Source organism: Lemur catta, chromosome 3 (assembly GCF_020740605.2).
Source record: "Lemur catta isolate mLemCat1 chromosome 3, mLemCat1.pri, whole genome shotgun sequence".
NCBI classification, from domain to species: domain Eukaryota; kingdom Metazoa; phylum Chordata; class Mammalia; order Primates; family Lemuridae; genus Lemur; species Lemur catta.
Genome location: NC_059130.1, coordinates 107,213,433 through 107,231,692, shown reverse-complemented (window position 1 = coordinate 107,231,692; position 18,260 = coordinate 107,213,433). Strand labels below are relative to the sequence as shown.

Below are 18,260 nucleotides of genomic sequence, written 5' to 3'. Positions count from 1 at the left end.
CTCCCAAGACCTCCAGCCATTAGCCTAGTCCTTTTGGAGTTCTGTCCTCCTCTCCGAGCCCTGAGATGCACATCCCCCACACTGTGTGACCATGTCCACCAGAATTAAGGGGTAGCGGTGGGTGTGCTAAAACCGCCTCCTAAGACTCCTCGGCAAGCCCATCCATCCTCCCCCACAGCGACATGAACCAGGCGGCGACAGAAAGCCTCTCCTCCCTTGTACTTTCTTGGCTTCCCTTTCCAACAGGACCACATTTAAATTCTGCTCAGCCTTGGCTGCTGTCTGCTGGGCAGTCAGCCCCGGGGACGACTTTTGTCCTGGGGCTGGACTGGCCAAGACTCCCCCAAGGGCCAGAGGAACCAGGTGGGCTCCCGCAGAGGCAGGGGCAGCACCCCACCTGGGTGTATCGGACCAGGTGGCAGGCAGAGGCACGAGAGGGAGGGTAAGAGCTGCATCTTTGTTAAGCTGTCAGGTCTCCTGCAGTTGCAGAGAGGATGGAACATTAGCCGTAGGGGTAAGCGGTGTGCCTGGGAGGGCGACAGCTGTATTGCAACTGGGGCGATAGGGAGAAAGCAGCTTTTGGGACAGGGGTGCTGCTGGGTGGATGTCGGCTCTCCACAGCTAGGTGGTAAACAGTTCAGCTGCAGAAATGAGAGGGGTGTCATTAGGGGGCAGGACTAGGGTATCTGGGGTGACTGGTTGAGCCGGAGGGCTGGGGGTGCCTATCCAGAGGACAGCTTTACTGTGATTGAAGAACAGTTACCAAGCTAAAGAACCTCTGCTGGGGTGAAAGTGTTGGGGTGACACGTGACGGGGAGATTTAAGATGGGCTGCTCCAAACCACTTGGCGAGCTGATGGCGCTGAACCCCAGCCTTCCCTGCTCCCTCCAAGGGCCCGGGGCAGGCTGGGAGCCTCTGCACAAATCCCTGCTGCCGCCCACCCCCTCCCAGCCCTTAGCCACTGCCAGTGACCCTCTCCAAGCCAGGTCTCCATGGTGATCTCAGCCCAGCAGGCTACTCCTGCCAGAACCATTCCCGTGGTGCCTGCGGCCAGGCAGCAGGAGGCTTTCTCACCCTCTGCTAAGCCGCCCATCGCCTCTCACCTTCCTCCTCCCACCGCCCTCCCCAGCTCTCAGGACGTGGCCAGCCAGAGACTTTGGCAGAATCTGGGGGATGGTAGGGAGTGGGGGAGGGGGAATCAAAGCCCAGGGGCTCTTGGGGAGGGGATGAAAAGGGAGAACGCTGTGGCTGTGTATAACCCTGACCTCACTAGGTTCAACACTCCACAAAGCAGACACCAAGACAGATCTGGTCCCTGCCCTTGAGAGGCTCACAGTGCAGAGGGGGAAGCAAAGCAGACCCCAAACCAGGCAATTACCACGCAAAGGAGGGGGGCTGTGTGAAGGGAAGTCCTGGGGGGCACCTAAGTCGGTCTTGGCAGGAGGGACCGTGGCTCTTCAACTCAGTCCTGAGCACAGCGCCCGGCACATGCTGGGGTCAAGAACATGCGCTGACTGAATGACAGAGCGACGACTGATCTAAGTCCGGTCCAGCTCAGGTCTTGCACGTCTCCAGCATGCCTCCTAAGACTGCCCTGTTACCATAGCTACGGTGCCCTGGCCATTCCCTATCCTGCTCTTCCAGGGCAGAGACCTGTAGGTGGTACCTCTGCTCCTCCAGTGCCAGCATGCACCTGGCCCCCAGGACACCAACCACCGTTCCTAAGACTTCACCTTCAGTGCCTCTGTGATGAACAACTGCACCGCCACATTGCACTGAGTCCTCACGCTCCAGCAGTTTTACCATCTGAGGTGCCAGGGCATTAAGTGGTCCCTGCCTGTCAGCGGGGGCTGGCACTGGCAGCACTGAGGGACAGCCGAGCAGAGAGAGTCAAAGTGCTGCAGATCATATATAAATCAGGTTGTCCAGAGAGCTGCTCTCCCCCGAAAAGGAGCACACACATTTGTGTGTCTATTTAGGCAACCAGCAAATGTGTATTCACACCCACTAACTGCCAGGGCATGAGTGAAGGTCTAACCTCCACTCTCCAGTCTCTGCCCTCCAGAGGAGGGTCTCAATGTCAGACAAGGCAGTAGAGCAGAAGGCAAAAACAGTACATGAGAATTTGAGAGACTGATTTGCTGTGTGACCTAGAGCAAGTCCCTTCCCTCTCTGGGCTTCAGTTCCTATTCTATAAAATAAGGGGGCTGAACAGGTGATGGGAGAGATCTTCGGGCACTGAGATGGTGCCCCAGATGGTGCCCCAAAGACAAGGGGCCAGTGGCAAATCACGGCTGCCCAAAGGCTGATCCACCCTTCAAACATTGTCAGGCCGTCAGGCCTGTGAGCCACCGGGATGTGGACAGGATACTGCTTCCTGGGCACTCACACCACATCTGATATGCAGAAATCTGGTCAGGTAGGGGGGACCTGGAGTATCAGTGAGGCTCCCAGTTGGGGCTGGGGTGTTTGTGGGGTGTGGATGTGTGTGGCTCTCCTCCTACTCCAGAGACGTTTTTTAAAATCTGAGTCCACTACTGACCAGAGGCGTCCCTTAAACTCTACCTCTGCCAGCCACTCCCTCCCCAGGGCACTTCCCCTGCCTCCCCACTGCTGCGCAGGACCAACAGGGTTCACATCCGTGGTCACCCACCAGCCTCGTGGGGCCTCACTTTCCTTGCCTGTCTGGGGAGGAGGTTAGATCCACCCTCTCCGTGTCTCTCTCTCTCTCTCTCTCTCTCTCTCTCTCTCTCTCTCTCTCTCTCACACACACACACACACACACACACACACACACACACACACACACACACACACACACACACACACACACGGTCTCCACCCTCGGGCCAGAGACTGTGGAGCTATGGTAGGCAATCCCCAAGCGCCCTTCTTGGCTCTACCTTTCTGTGTGTCAATGACTGGGCTGCTGAGTCCTCAGGCGAGTCCCTGTCCCTCTCTATAAACTGGGAGCTGCTGTCCTTGGAGAACTTCAGAAGCCCAGTTAGCCCTGAGAATTCGAATTGGTTTATTTACATACCCCGTTCCTGTCCCACTTTTAGGAGCATTTCCTGATGATAGGGGGTGAAGCTGTCCCACACCCTACAGCACTTAACTTTTCCTCTTACAACTGTCCCTATTCTACATGCTTTTCTTCTACTCAAGGTTAAAAAAAAAAAAAAACAACCTGAACTGTCCAGGGCAGGATGAGGCACTGGGGTGGGGAGGGGAGGATGGTGCACGGAGATGAGTAACCGGCCTAAAGGGGTTGATGGCGTGGTGAGGACATTCCCGGGAAGGGCTGTCATGGATGCATACAGGGCTAAGATTAACTGGGCCTGGGAAGGATCCTGGAACGCTTCTTGGAGGAGGTGATGTCTGAGTGAAAGACAGGAACTGACAGGTGGGAGGCAATGGTGGGTAGGAAAGGGCCACCCAGGTCAGGGAACAACCAAAGCACAGGGCTCATTCAGGAGAGAGCCCCCCTGAGAGCTCCCTCCTGAACTAACACCTTCTCAGGGCTGGTAAGAGAAGTTGGGTTTGAAAAAGGCAGGGAGCCAGGACAGAAGCCTGGAATACCTTGAATACCATGCCAGGGAGGTGGGCCTTTAGTTTGCAGGCAAGGAGGCTGGAGAGGGAAGGATGCAATCAAAAGGCGTTAGCAATGGAGTCACAGGAGCAGATGTGTTTTAATCAATTCCTCCAATAAATATTTTAGGGGCTCCAGATACCATGCATCTAAAAATGTGGAAAAGCAAGCACTTTGGCGGCCACAATGGGGAGAATGGATTCGGGTGGGTGTTGGGCCAGGTGGCTGGGCTGGGGCCACAGCCTCTGAAGTCTCAAATTTGTCAAGACCTATTTCCACCTCCAGGAAGGTCCTGCTGCCTGCCCTGCTCACAGGGTGCAAGAGGGTGGGTGGTCCCCGATCATTCTCATGGGAGCGTTCCCGACCCTTCTCTAGAGAGTGAAGCCCACGTGGAGGTTTTGAACCAACACTTGCATATAGGCTGCAAGCCCCAAGAGGGCAGGGCACTGCCTGCCTGGTTTAGTGGCACCCTTGGCATTGGATGTAATGCCTGGCCTGAGCAGATCCCTGTTCATGTGTGTTGAACACAGAATTAACCTACTTTCTGTGACCTCTGGCACAAATACAGGGCACTGTGGCAGCAAAGGTTATGCTGACAAAGACAGCAAATATGCCAGAGGAAAAATCACAACATACTGGTCACAATAAAATGTCTTTCAGATTATTTGCAGTGGGGGAGACGACTAGCGTGGATAACTACGTGGACAGAGTTCCTCACTGACACAGGTCATTCTTGAGTCTGTGTCCTGTTGTCCACTGGGCTTCTGGTCCCTTGGGATGGGGCATATGACTTATCTTGTCTCTGGCAAAGAACTAGGTGGTATTTCAGTCTCCTTCGAAGGCACCAAACCTGCAGTAGAATACACAAGCCTACCTAGGAGCGAAGCAGGGGAGGGAGGGCTGGCTATGTGGTCCTGAGCAAAGGCACGTGAGGCGAGGGTAGGATGTGTGACTCACGTGACTCACACAGACTGGGTCAGAGGCCCCGGAATTCAGTCGGTGGGGAGGTATTTATCCACCCATCACCAGCCACTGATTACGTGCTTACTGTGTGCCAGGGACTGGGCTGAGGGCTTCACACGTAATCTCATTTAATTCTCACAGGAGATGCAGAGAGGTGATGTGACTCACCAGGTGACATGACTCAGCAGGGCACCTAGCTGGTAAGGGATGGAACCAGGTTGTGCATGGAGGCCTGTGTGCACCCACAGGCAGGCTCCTCGCTAGTTCTGGGGCCCTGCTCAGGGACGTGGGGAGATGGGAGAGGAGGAGTGTGAGGGCACGTTCATGGGGAGATTACATTTACAGGAAATGAGGGCTCAGAACAAGAAGGCCCGGCATGAACGTGGCTGTAGGAGACACAAGAGATAGGGAGGACGGCCTCACAGAGTGGGGAAGAGCATGCACCCAGAAGAGGCAGGGCGGGACTGGCTGAGCCCTCATGTGAAACCTCTTGCTCAGAGCCAAAGGCAAGATCAAGTGACCTCTTGAGGTTTCAAGACACGAAGAGACAAAGCCCAGAGCAGCTGGGGCCAAGCCCAGGCCTGGGCATGCCTGCTGACCCCGGCTGGATGGTGGCCTTGGAAATTGCTTCCTGCTCTGGTCAGGCCCCAGCTGGCGTAACCTTGGAGGACCTGTGACATTTCTCTTGGCCTCAGGTCAGGCCTGAGAGGAGGAGGGATGGGAGAGGGACTGGAGATTCCTGAACACCTTGGAGGACTTCGCCCCCCTCCCACCCCTGTCCCCAAGGATCTGCTAGGACTGATCTTTAGCCCACGGGCCCAGTGTGGAGCCAGTCTGTCTGGCTCTACTTTCCATCTAGAGGACCAGAGGAGGTGTCTGCCTGGGACCAAGGCCCCCCCTTTCTTAATCTGTTCTCTTCCCTGTCCTGTCAGCCACAACTCTCAGACTAGTCGGGTCCCATCTTCCCCACTCTGTCTCCTCTGAGCTTTCATCTAATTGACATGAGGATGTGACCTGCCTTTGTCCACAGCTCCCTCTGCCTGGAATGTCCATCCCCCAGTCTCTCTGTGTCCAAGTCTTGTCTATTCTTCAAGGTCAAGCTCAAGTGCAGCTTCTTCCACAGAACCTCAAAAGCCATTTAAAATGTCAGTCCCAGAAAGAGTTGTAGGGATTGTCCAATCCGACCTATCATTTTGCAGCTGTGGAATCAGGAACGTGGAATGGATGGAGGCAGCCATGTGGCAGAGCACCCAGGCTCCGGAGGAGACCAATCCTGGCCCCACTATTTACTACCTACAGATGCCCTGGGCAAGGTTCATAGCTGTACCCATTTCCCCAACTCTCTGATGGGGGTGGGAGGCACCCCCACCTTGCAGGCTGCTGTGAAGGGTCAGTGAGGCAGTGTCACACAAAGGGCCCAGCACAGATATGTGTCCCTTTTCTCACCAAGGGGACAGAGGGATGACATCTGACCAAAACACCCAACTGCCTGGTGCACAATCTTTGTTTCTGTGCACTTGCTACTTTCTACCAGGTGTTTTCAGGTTCTTTGTGTATTTGTTTTAGCTTCCTGTGGTGAATGCTGACCTTGAGGACAACCACCATGCCTGCTTTGTCTCCCCAGTGCCTGGCATTGGATGGGCATGGAGGATTCGAGATGGGAGGCTGAGCTGAATTACCATTTCTGCGGTGCCCAGCATCAAATCTGCTCACTGCCTTGCCTGTTGGTGAACGAGTGTGTCACTGTCCTCTCTGCCCCAGTCCTCTGTTGACAATGAGACTCCCTCTATTAACTCTTCTTCCTTGCTACTCTCCTTCCCTACATCCCCAACTTGTTCTCACCCCCACGATGATTTTGATCATTCCCTGGCACTGGGGGGTTGCCCTAGACGAGGAAGCTCGAGTGCCATCTTAGAGAGGGGAGGTGGTCTGGGCCACGACCATGGCTTGTCTGGAAGACTGCAGCTGGTCTCCTCACTTCAGTGCTTGCCCTGCTCACGGTGACCCACGGCATTCCAGCTGAGCACCCTTCAGTGATTCCCGGTTTGTCTGGGACAAAGTTCAAACTCCCTCCAATGCCTGCATGATCCAGCCCTGCCTGCCTTGCTCCTCGCTTAGCTGTCCTGCCCTCCTATCGGTTCCCCTTCCTGCCTTGAGGCTTTACACACTGCTGCTCCCTCTGCCCAGAATGCTCTTCCCACCCCCTGCCTAGCTCTCTAGCCCCCTCCTCCCTCAGACACCAGCCTCAGGGGCAGGTCAGCCTGCTGCAGACTCTCACTGGCTCCTGGCTCTTTTCTCATGGCTGTAATTAGCAAATGCTTTGTCATTCTGTTTACTGTCTTTGCCTCTAAACTGGAAGCCCCCTGAGGACCAGTACCTCATTTGTGGTGTTCACTGTGGTGCCCCCAAATCCTGGCACATAGGAGGTGCTGGACAGATGTCTCTGGAACAACTGAATGCATCGGTCTGAGGACAGTGCTGTTAACTCCCAGCCCTGAGTGGGGAGTGGGGCCAGAATGTGGGGCTGGATGGCATCCCAGTTCTTCCTGTGTTCAGGCCTCACTGGGTGGTTCTATTATGTATTTCACTGAGCTGTGACCTGCCCAAACACCCAGCCCCCACACCCATCCATTTTCCCACCCAGAGTCAGGAGGAATGGTCTTTTAGATTATTTCGCATTTCTGGATTATCCAAGGAGACATCTTCCCTCCACTGAGAAGGATCAAGAGTTTGACATTTTAAACCCTAAGCAGCTTCTCCCTGTCCTGCTTCAGATCTGCAGCTCTGCTGTGCAGTGAGACACACAGGGAATGGGGGGCCATTTTAATCTTGGCCTGGCTTCATTAGGAAGGAAAATATGCTGCCAAAAAAAAAAAAGTTTGGTCCATCGTCTATGTCATGCAGAGTTGCAAGAGCCTAAGAGATTATCAAAGGCAATGTCCTTGAACAGATGGGGAAACAGAGGCCCAGAAAGGGACAAAAGCTTAGTCAAGGGCATGTAGCAAGTTGGTGGCCAATCAGGGAATGGTCCTCCCCCAGGCCTCCTGACTCTAGCGTGCTGTCCTTGGCTATCCTCAGGCACCAGGGGTCTGGAGAGGGGGTAATAAGTTTCCACTGACATGACTTCAGGACCCTGAGTCACCCTGGCCTTGGATGGCCTCTGCAGAGCAGGGATGGGGCTTTCCAGGAGCCCCTACTGTTCCTTCTCCAGGAAGAGAAACTCCCAGGAGGCTTCTGGCAACAGAAGTGAAGGGTAAGGGGCTCAGACATGCCCCCAGCCCACCCTACCACCTACTACCGTGTCTGGGCCAGTTTTGCAACAGATCTATTGTCCAAAAGTGGGGCTGGTTGTGACTGTATTTCTGGAGCAGGTTGTTCTTCAAGATGATTCCTTCAATCCTGTTCTCTTTTACCACTTTGGGGGCATTTTCTGTCTTTCATTATCCTTTTTAAAAACACTAAATCTTTGGAATACGAAAACTGGCTCTAACTAAGGAGGTCACAATGCCTGACAAAAACAGAATCTACATATCTAATGATATTTAACTGAGCTCTGGGGAAAGCAGTTGGCTTCAGGAAAGGGACTGGCTTTTCTAGGGTCAAAACATCCTGCCTTGGGAGAGACCCACTGGCTGCAGCTTCCCAGGGACAGTGGGATCCTAACCCCACACGCTCCTGACCACACTGAGCCCCTCAGGCCAAAGATGTTGAAAAATGGCCTTTGTGGGGACCCAGGGGAGCCAAGAGAGGACACTTTGGGCCATTCTGTAACGTTCTTGCAGAACGTGTGATCAAGCCACACTGGCCAGGCTACATCTTGGAATAAATGAAGCTCCCAGGGAAAGGAGGGTGCCCAGCAGGGCTAGTCCTCGGGATAGGCCCTGGGTCGGTGACCGTCCAACTTGCTTCCCCCTCACCTGTCCCATATAGAGCAATACAAAGGCCCACCCTACTTGGGAGTTTCTCTCACTGCCCAAGACCTAGCATGAATGAGGGAAATAAGTGTTTGACAAACCAAATTAGGTGGGCCCATCCAGTCTATAGTCCTCTGGCCACTTCAGTTAACAGGACCCTCTGAATGTCCAAGCACCCCATCTCCCCCACCCCCAAGACTGTCCACAACACCCAATCCTGAATCCCTACTCCCTGTCCCCCATCTTGTCCTTAAATCCTGCACATGTGTCCTGGTCCTCTCTGTACCTCTTCCCCTTGCCCAAGCTCTCATGTCCTTACCCCCCACCCCAGGCCTCTGTTCCCTGCACCCACACCCCCAGACTCACCCAGGAACAAAACCTCGCGGTCCAGTCGGCACTTCAGTTGGCACTACAGGGAGGTGACGGTGAATGTGTCCTCAGGGTGAGGTTCCGCCATGGGCCCCAGGAAGCCGCTCTTGGGGCCCCCACCCAGGCCAGGATGTGCCTGTGGCATAAAGCCTGGATACCTGTAGGCGGTGTCCTGCAGGGGCAGCAGCGAGTCCCTCGGCACGGGGGACAGGGTCAAGTCACTAAGGAGTGGGCAGCCATAGCCAGCAGCAGCTGCAGCAGGGCCACGGGGTGGGCCAGGTGGCCGGGCCATCTCCAGTGGCTCCTTGTCAGCCTTGGGTGTGGCTGGTGGGCTGGCCAGGTGGGGGGCACTGAGGCACGCAGCCTCCGTCCTGCCCAGGAAGTCAGCCAGCAGCCCGGTACCCACCTTGCCTTCATAGGGCGGGCTGCGGGCAGCTGAGCCTGGTGGGTACCAATAAGCTGTGCCTTTGCAGCTGGGGGAGTCGTAGTGGGGCTGGCCCAGAGGCAGGTCCCGGCAGCTCAGGTGGGCCTGGGCTGCAGCTGCATGGCCCAGGCTGGCTCCCTGGAGCCCATGCTTGAGGGGCTCGCAGGCAGCCAGCTTTGTGGGCGGCGGCCGCAGCTCTTCCTTGAAGCCCAGTGTGGGCGAGCAGGTGGGTGAGTACGCCTTCTGCAGGCCAGCATCAAACACCGTGGGCGGGTGGGCCAGTGGTGGGAAATGCTTGCTGTCGAGCTCGGGAGCACCCAGGCTGGGCGAGTCGCAGTGGAAGCCTTGGCCAAAGGTGCCGTCAGAAGGCGTGGATGGGTTCATGGAATAGGGTCCCATGAAGTCACAGGGATCTCGCTCTCCCACGCCAAAGGCCCTCGACTGTGAGGGCAGTGGTGACATGCTACTGTCCCCACTGTAGTAGTCCAGGCCGAGGTCTGGACTGTCCTGGAACAGCGGGTTGACCGGCTGTGGCTTGGGGATGAACTTGGCTTTGGCCGCTGCACCACCCCGCTCCTTCTTGGCTGAGCAGGCCCCACCACCCCGTCCACCCCGTGGCTGCCGGGGCCCGGTGCTCCGTTTGGACGGGTAGCCTGAGGCAGCGGCCGAGGCAGACGTCGGGAAGCCCAGATGTGAGGCCTCGAACAGGTCCACCTTCTTCCGCCGTCCACGGCCCGGCTTGGAGCTGCTCTGGAAGAGGACACTCTGGTTCCAGTTGTAGCCGGGGGCGGATGATGCCTCATTCCAGTCCATCATCAGTTTCTCCAGGCTGGACAGGCTCGACTGGCCCTCACTGCTTGAGGCCTCGCTGTTGGCACGCCGGAACCCGCCGCCACCAACTGGCTGATTGAACTGGGTGCTGTCAGAGGACGACTCGGAGAAGGTCTCGGACACGGCCGTCTGCTGCTTCACCTTCTGTGGTGTGTAGTTGGAGATGTCCAGGATCACGTTGGGTTCGCTGACGTGGCAGTCGAAATTGGGATTGTAGAGCTGACTAAAGGCCTCTGAGGCCCAGTCCAGGCCTCCGTAGCCCTGCCGGAAAGGCCACTGAGAAGCCCCCACAAACTGCCGACAGTTCTCAGGCGAGGGCTGGAAGGAGGAGGAGGAGGAGGAGGCGGCAGAGGCTGCGGAGGTGGCAGAAGCTGTGGTGCCCTTGGGCACCATGTAGCCACCGGGCGAGACAGTGCTGGCCCGGCTGTCACAGCGCAGGGGCGTGGGGGCTGAACCAGAGAAGGGGGCCCCCTCAGAACTGTTGAAGAAGGAGGCCTTGCTTGGTGGCAGGCAGGGGGCCCCGGTAGGCGGTGGGGCATAGCCAGCGCTGTGGGCACTGCTGGGTGAGGCAGGGAGGCTGCTGCCACTGCCGTAGGCGAAGCTGCAGTCCTTGCTGTTAGCGCAGTCCTGGCCCGTAAAGGGCTTAGCCGGGGCAAATACGCTTTGTCCAGCCCCGTAGCCGCCATACTGGGGAGGGTAGGTGTTGGCGGGCGGGTGAGTTGTAGGTGAGCGGGCCACAGCTGAAGGCGGGGGAGCCAGCTTTGGGAACGTCTCAGCCGCCCGGCAGTCTGAAGTGGCTGGAGTTATCCCATAGCTTGCTGCCCGTCCTGGTGGGAAGGTCTGGCGAGCGGGCAGGACGGGCTGGAAAGAGGGGTCTGTCCCAGCCCCACTGCTACCCACTGCCACTGGGCTGGCCTTGGCTCCTCGGCTGGGAAAGGTGGCCAGGCCCCGCTGGGCAGGCAGGGCACTGGTGGGAGGCCCTGCATAGGTGCCCGATGCCTTCCGGGACTCTGGGCGAGAGGCTGAGAGGGCAAAGTCCAAGAGGTCGGAGGAATCATCCGAATCAAGCAGCGAGCGAAAATAGCCAGTGAAGAGGTTTTGGCGTTCCTGGCTGAGCTCGGTCTGGCCTGAGGGCGCGCCCGTGCCGTAGTAGCTGCCACGGCCCGAGGCTCCGCTCTCCAGCCCAGCAGAGGCAAAGGCCCTGGCCTCAGTCCCCTGGAACCCACAGTTTCGGCCAGCTTGTCCGCCTGGGTGCCCATGGTGAGGGGCCCAACCGCCGCCCTTGTCCCCGGCCCACTCGGTGCCCGCTTCCCCAAAGCCTGGGCCACTGGGCACCTGCTCTGGGAACAGAGTCCCATTCTTCCGGGACCGCCTCTTGCGCTTGGGCTTCCCAGTCACAGCGTCCACCTCCCCCCGGCCCCGTTTGCGTGGATGCCCCAATTCAGTGAGGCCAGGGGCCCCAACCCCAGCAGCTGCCACGGCCACCACCTTCTTTTTCTTGCCAATGCCCTCAAAGAAGTCACTGAAGGAGCATCTGGCTGCCTTGGCTGCATGGCCCCCACCCCGGCCACCAAAACCGCCTGCTTTGCCCCCACGCCGCCGGAAGCCCTGCACACGGTGCAGGAAGTGGGAGATGCTCTGGGTGTCAGGGGCCTGGTGCACTGACTCGGGCTCACTGGGTGTCCAGCAGCGGGGTGGCGAGCACCGTCCAGCACACTGGCTCTGGCGGTTCAGGAAGGCCAGCTTGGCGAGGACGTCTGAATACTCGGCCTTGCTGTCGTTGGCGTCCGCTGCATAGGACGGCTGGGGAGATGCCAGCTTCTGCTTCCGCCGCCGTCGTTTCTTCACCTCTGGCATGGCCATGGTGGCTGCTGCCACAGTGGCCACCTCAGCTGCCACCACGGCTGGCTCTTTGGGCTTGCCAGGACCCAGGAGCAGGTTCTTAGGAGGGCGGCCACGCTTACGCTTGAGAATAATGGGCATCTCACCGGGTGGGAAGACCACCACCACGTTCCGTCCGTTGTTCTTCATCTTCAGCAGCGGGGTGGGCTCTGCCGACACGCGCAGGCCCAGCTCCTTGCCCTCCACACTCAGGCTGCTGCTCAAGGACGACACTTTGTACGTGGTCTTGTTCCGCCGCCCCAGCGACACAGGGATCTTTGCCATCTTCACCACCATGCGCCGCACGCCCCGGCACTTGCCTTTGCGGGTAGGGACCACTGGGGTCTGGGAAGATTCTGGCTCCAGCTCTGGGACTGGGCCTGGGCCTGGCAGGGCAGGAGGTGGTGGAGGTGGCGGCGGTGGGGGCTCGGCCAGGGCGGCCGCCAGCCCTGTGGGCATAGGCAGGGGCAGCAGGCGTCCCTCAGGTCCAGCGTCTGCCTTGCGCCCTCGTCCGGCTTTCCGCCGGCGACACAGGATCTTTGGCCTATCAGTGCGCCGCAAGGCGTACTTGGGGTGACCCTCGGGCCCAGGGGGGCCGTGGGGTGAGCACAAGTCCAGGCGCAAGGGCTCGGCCAGTGGGCAGTGTCCCAGGGGCTGCTGGGGCTCTAGACGGCGACCCGGGACGTCAAGCAACTTGGGTAGGGGGTCGAGCGCCTGGGGGTCAAGCAGTTGCGACTCCAGGGAGTCAGGCAGGGAATCCAGGCCCTGGAGGGCCAGGCCGGGCAGCCCCAGAGGATCAGCAAGAGGCTGCAGGGGTGGCAGCTCCAAAGCTTCCCCGAGAGGCTCTAGTGCCTGTGGGTCCAGGAAGCGGGGCTGAGGGTCCAGGAGCTGAGGCTCCGGCTCAGGTGACGGTGGCTCGAGGGCTTGGGCCTCTAGCAGCTGGGCCTCAGGGCAAGTAAGGGAGGCCAGCTCACTGAGGATGTCGGCATCAGCGAGTTCTGAGTAGTCAGGGCCATCTGGTTCAGGCTCTGGGGGCAGACCAGTGGCTGCAGCCGTGGCTCCAGGACTGTGGCCTTGGCCAGGCTGGGGACTGTCCCTAGGCTCAGGCTCAGGCTCGTAGAGGGGGTGGCTGGGCCGCTCTGACTTGGCATGGGGGGTGGCCCGTTCCTCAGGGCTGCGGATGCTGTTGGCCAGGCTGGGTGAAGAGAAGAAGCTGTACTGTAGGTCGCCGGGCGGTGGGGCGGGTGGGCGGCTGAGCCGGAGCCCGCCACAGTCCAGGTGCACACCGCTGTGCTGCAGGTCCTGGGAGAGCCGCGTCAGGTCCTTCATGATGTCAATCAGCTGCACCACTGGACGCAGGTTCACCCGCCCGTTGTCCCAGTGGCGTCGGGAGCTGCTGCCGTCACCGGCCGGTGTCGGGCAGCGGGCCTGTGAGACGGGACGGGCTGCCCGTGGGGGCAGCGGGTCGTCCCCCTTGGCAAGGACTGGTAGGCGCCGGGTGCTGGGGTCCCGGCGTGGGGGCGGACGTGGGTTCTCAGAGAAGGTGTGGGTGGAGAAGGCCTTGTCAGGTGGGCTGGCAGGGGGCCGGGTGGGAAGCAAGGGCCGGGGGGTGGGGGGGCCGCCGGGGTAGTACTTGGGCTCCCGGAGGTAGTCAGGAGAGCTGCACACGGCACTGGAAGTCACCACCAGGCCCTGGGGCTTCACACGCATCCTGACCTTGTCCTCCGCGGGCCACCGGGCGGGGCCGGGGCTGACATGAGGGTGCGAGAAGCCGGGACCAGGACCTGCCGGGTGGGACAGGCAGGAGCTTCCTCACTGAACGCCCAAGTGCTCACCAGCTCCCACATCCTCAAAGAGCTCCTGGACCCCTGCAAGGTCTCCTCCCGTATACCAACTCCAGCCCCTTCCAAGCCCAATCTCTTTGCTGACTCCCAGCCTTTCCCGAACCACCACATGCACAATGAACACCTCGTGGGCCGTTGCACTTACTGACAGCCCACCCCCTTCTAGAACCTGGCTATGTGCTCACGGAGAAAGGGACCCCTGCCTTCAAGAGGGAAACTCATCTTCAGGCGAGGTGACCACTCCAGATCAGACTAAGGAGAGGGCCAGGAAGTCCCATCAAGGGCATGGCCTCCCTCCTTCCTGCCCCCACACCCAGGGCTCAAGGAGAACCACAGCCACTCACCCTCGGCTCTGCCGCCTGGGCTGTCACACTGGAAATCTCTGTGGGCAACAAGATAGGCAACAGATCTGAATTCCACAAATGGTCTGGTGGCCACAGCTCAACCCCTGCTCACCGGCCCAGCCTCCTCCAGGTACTACCCCAGCCCCCTCCAGTACACACACCCGGCTGACCTGGGAGGGAGAGGGCCCCCGTGCCTGGGGGCTCTGCCAGTTGCTGGCTGTCAGCTGGGGGTGCTGTGGAGCAACTTCGGCCTGAGCCCAGGCCTCGGGGCGTGGACAGCGCCTGGAAAGGACCATCGCAGCTCAGGTTTAGTGAGCACCTACTGCGCACCAGGCACTGGGCGGGAAGCTGTCCAGGCATCGTTTCATTTAATTCTTCATACCAATCCTGTGAGGTAGGGGCTATTAATAACCCCATTTTGCAGATGAAGAAATGGAGGCGCAGAGATAAACATCATTCATTCACACACTCATTATTTATGGAGTGCCTACTTTGCACAAGGACTGGGTAGACAGACATTGGTCAAATCTTTCTAAATGATGTAATTATTAGTGGGATAAGAGCTGCAAAGGAAAAGTAAAAGAGTGCCTAAGGTCAGAGGTTTAACAGTTGTACCAGGCAGGCAACAAAAATAAAAGTCCACACTTTGGGGATACATTTTCTGTTGCCAAACAGTGGGCTAAGCACTTTATACGGATTATCTCATCTAATCCCCCCTAACCTGAGACCGAGAGGATTATCCTCCCCATTTCTACAGAAACCATCCACTGGAAGGTGGTAAGCACCACAAGGGCAAGAGTATCTGTCTCGTTCACCACTGTATGTATCTTCCAACACCCAGAACTTCAGATGGCACACAGCAGTGTTTCAAAAAATATTTGTTGAATGAATGAATGAGACACACAGAGCCAACAACCTGCCTTTTCCCAGGAGGCTCTTTTTTCTTTTTCAGACCCAAGAAGGATATTGCAGGAGGGAGAGAGACAAGAATGCAGAGGCATTGGCTGGGCGTGGTGGCTCATGCCTATAATCCTAGCACTCTGGGAGGCCAAGGTGGGAGCATTGCTTGAGCCCAAGAGTTTGAGACCAGCCTGAGGGAGAGGGAGTAGAGGGAGACCCCATCTCTACTAAAAATAGAAAATAAATTAGCCGGGTGTGGTGGTGCGCACCTATAGTCCCAGCTACTTGGGAGGCTGAGGCAGGAGGATCGCTTGAGCTCAGGAGTTTGAGGCTACAGTGAGCTACATACTCTCAAGCTACATACTCTTAGAGCCCTATCTATTTCACGTTCATAGTATGTATCACAACGGTAATCAATTACTTTGTGTGATTGGCTGTTTAGTGCATCTCCCTCAAGAGTATGGGCTCTTCAGAGGCAGGGATCACGTCTACCTTGTTGCTGTATCTTCTGACCCCAGGGCCTGGGCTGTGGATGCTACGTAAATATTTACCAATTGACTCCCTGAGCTGGTCAGGGTAGGGCTGGGATTTAGATCCAGGCATGTCTGACTCCCAGGAGAGCCTGGGGACTCAGGGCTGTGGCTGATCCCCAGGAGCTGGAATCTCAGGGAACAGGGAGCTGAATGGGCCCCAACCACTGTGAGGGTCGTGAAGGCTGACCCCAGTCCCTGCCTAGTGTTTGGCCCTGACCTAGTGGTCAACTCCCAGAGCCCACCCCGCAAGGACACATGTAGACTCTCACTGGCTGCCATATGGCCCAGTGCTGTCACCCCACAGGAAGACTGCAGAGGACAGAACAGAGTGGAAAGGGACACTCCTCTGCTCCCCTTTGGTGGGCAGCGATTTGCAATCTATAAAGCACCTTCACATACATGACCCACTGAATCCTCACTGCAACCTGGGAGGCACTGTTTATTATTCCCCTGTTACAGAGGAAACAGGCTCAGAGCGGTTGTGTAACCTGCCTGAAGTCACATAGCTGTTAAGTGGCAGGATTCCTAATTCTGCCCTAAGTCCAAAGCCTCCTTCCACTCCCAGCTCCTGCAACTTTCCTTCAGCTACCTCTGAAAATGCTCCTTCTAGAGCTGTGGTCTAATTTAAGGCTGGGAGGAACCTTCAAATTATCTAACCCATTGGCTTCCAAACCCTGGGCCTGGGGGAGCTGTGTAACATTCCAGATACCCAGGCCCTAGTCCAGGGTATTCTGACTCACAGATCTGGAGGGACATCTGGGAATCTGTATTTTTAATCAGCTACCCCAGTGGGTACACTTTCTAGTGCCATTGCGTGCTCCTCTTCATTTTAGAGATGAGGAAACTGAGATCTGAAGATGCAAAGAGACTTTGTCCGAGGCCACAAAACAGCACAGGAGGGGCCCTGTTTTTGCTCATCCAGGTGGAATGTCCCTCTGTCTACTGCTCCTCCCCTTTCTGCAGGTCCCACCTGTAGGATCACTCAGGGCCCTGCTCTCTCCCATTCCTGGCCGTGAGGTCTCATCTCTAAGAACTTGGAGCACAGCTGCTCTTGCTGGGAGGCAAGGGGAGCAGACTCCAGACTCTCCAAGTCCCATTCCCAAGAGTACAGCTGGCCATGGCTCCTGATGCCGTCTCTGAGATGCTTACCAGAAGCCACCATCCCTCCCTCACCAAGGGCCAGGCTTGCCAAGCCTTCCCTGCTCTGGAGACCTCCCACTTGGGGCCTGAGGGTGTGATCTTGGCAGAAGAGAAAAACCTCCTCTCCAGTGGTGGCTTCTGTTCCACCCAGCCGTGAAGACCTTTGGGCATGTCCTCCCGCCAGGCCTCCTGACTCTGTCCACTGCTGTCTCTGCAGCCTCCAGCATCTGAGGGAAGCAGCTGGCTCCCTCCCCACCACGCCCAGCAGCCATTCTCTTGGCCCCCTCCCAGGGGTACCACCTAGCCCTGGTCTGTGCACAAAGTTAAAAGGGTCCTTCTGTCCTCCTGTCTGCTTCTGGGTCAGTGTGTCTGAGCTCGCCCATGGGGACACCAGCTGGTTGGGAGGGGGCCGGGGGCCCCAACCTGCTGTGTACAGTGCTGGGAAGCACCAGCCCACATCCTTGAGTCCCCAGCCCCACCCTCCCTGCTGTGGCTGTGACCACCCCACCCCTTCCCCAACCCTCCTCCCCCTCCCCCACCCACAGCCTCCCCAGGGGAGCCAGGCTGCCAGCCCCAGCTCTCACTTCCGGCCTCATGACCCTCTCTCCAGCCTGAGCACTCCTCCCCCCCATTTCCCTCCCAGGCTGGCTTGAAGGCCCAGGGATATCCTCAAATGGAAATCACTGCATCAAAGGGGCTGTTACCGGTATTCTGAGACCTTCCCCATCACCTCCCTTCTCCTCCTGGGGCCTTATCTCCTAGGATCTGCCCCCTCAGGGACTAGTCATTGCCCCCTCAATCTCCTTCCCTCCAGCCCACTCTGCTGTACCTGCAGATCTTCCAACCTGATTTCAGCCCCAAATCATAACAAAAATAACAATGATGGAAATAATAACGGCAGTTGTCACTCATTTGGCATTTAAATGGAGCCACAGAGAGGTTAAGTTATGTCCTTAAGGACAAACAGCCATATCATTCAATTCAGCTGGTCTGAATTTAGGTTTGTTGGGATCTTTTATAGCAAACTGCTTCACTGACTAGAGATTCAGTCCCCTCCCATGCAGCCTCCTCCAACTGTCCTAATCCCAACCATTAGTTCTAATTTTTGACTTCTATCCCCCTCTCATCTTCTAGCCACCACCTCCCACTGGCCATCCAGATGCACTACCCTCCCTCGCCACTAGGTGTCCCTTTGGAGCCACTGATGCCCCCAAGGGGAGCTGGCCCTGCCCCGCCCCCTTCCCCCCAGGGCCAGGGGGGCCCCCCCACAGCACAGCACAGCACAGCACACCCCACCCACCCCACCCTACCCCTAGCCACACAGAGCTCCTTTGTGCAGCCCTCGCCCACCCCCTTCCTGCCCAGAGCAGGGCACCTGGCAAGCAGGTCTGCCCCAGAACCGCCCCCTGCCAGCCCCCTGCCCTGGGTGCCAGGTGTGCGGGCGCCACTGCCAGCTCTGGCTGGACCCGAGGGTCACCCTGCCGGCGGCCCTCCCTTCCTCCCTCTGAGGTCACCCAGGGACTGTGCT

The 18,260-nt window shown here is 57.9% G+C and overlaps 1 protein-coding gene across 4 annotated transcripts in view; it reads right to left on the bottom strand.

The window, feature by feature from the left end:
* Window positions 1-18,260, bottom strand: part of AHDC1 (AT-hook DNA binding motif containing 1) — a 63,879-nt gene that overhangs the window by 1,525 nt on the left and 44,094 nt on the right. For 3 of the 4 annotated variants that reach the window (XM_045545816.1, XM_045545818.1, XM_045545817.1), the window contains 3 exons: window positions 14,330-14,441; window positions 14,160-14,197; window positions 8,833-13,755 (listed from right to left, as the gene is read on the bottom strand). In XM_045545816.1, coding sequence (XP_045401772.1) covers window positions 8,876-13,681 — 4,806 coding nt within the window. In that variant the 5' untranslated portion in view covers window positions 13,682-13,755; window positions 14,160-14,197; window positions 14,330-14,441 and the 3' untranslated portion in view covers window positions 8,833-8,875. Of the gene's footprint in view, window positions 1-8,832; window positions 13,756-14,159; window positions 14,198-14,329; window positions 14,547-18,260 lie in introns of all 4 variants that reach the window. The other variant, XM_045545819.1, reaches the window with a different exon arrangement.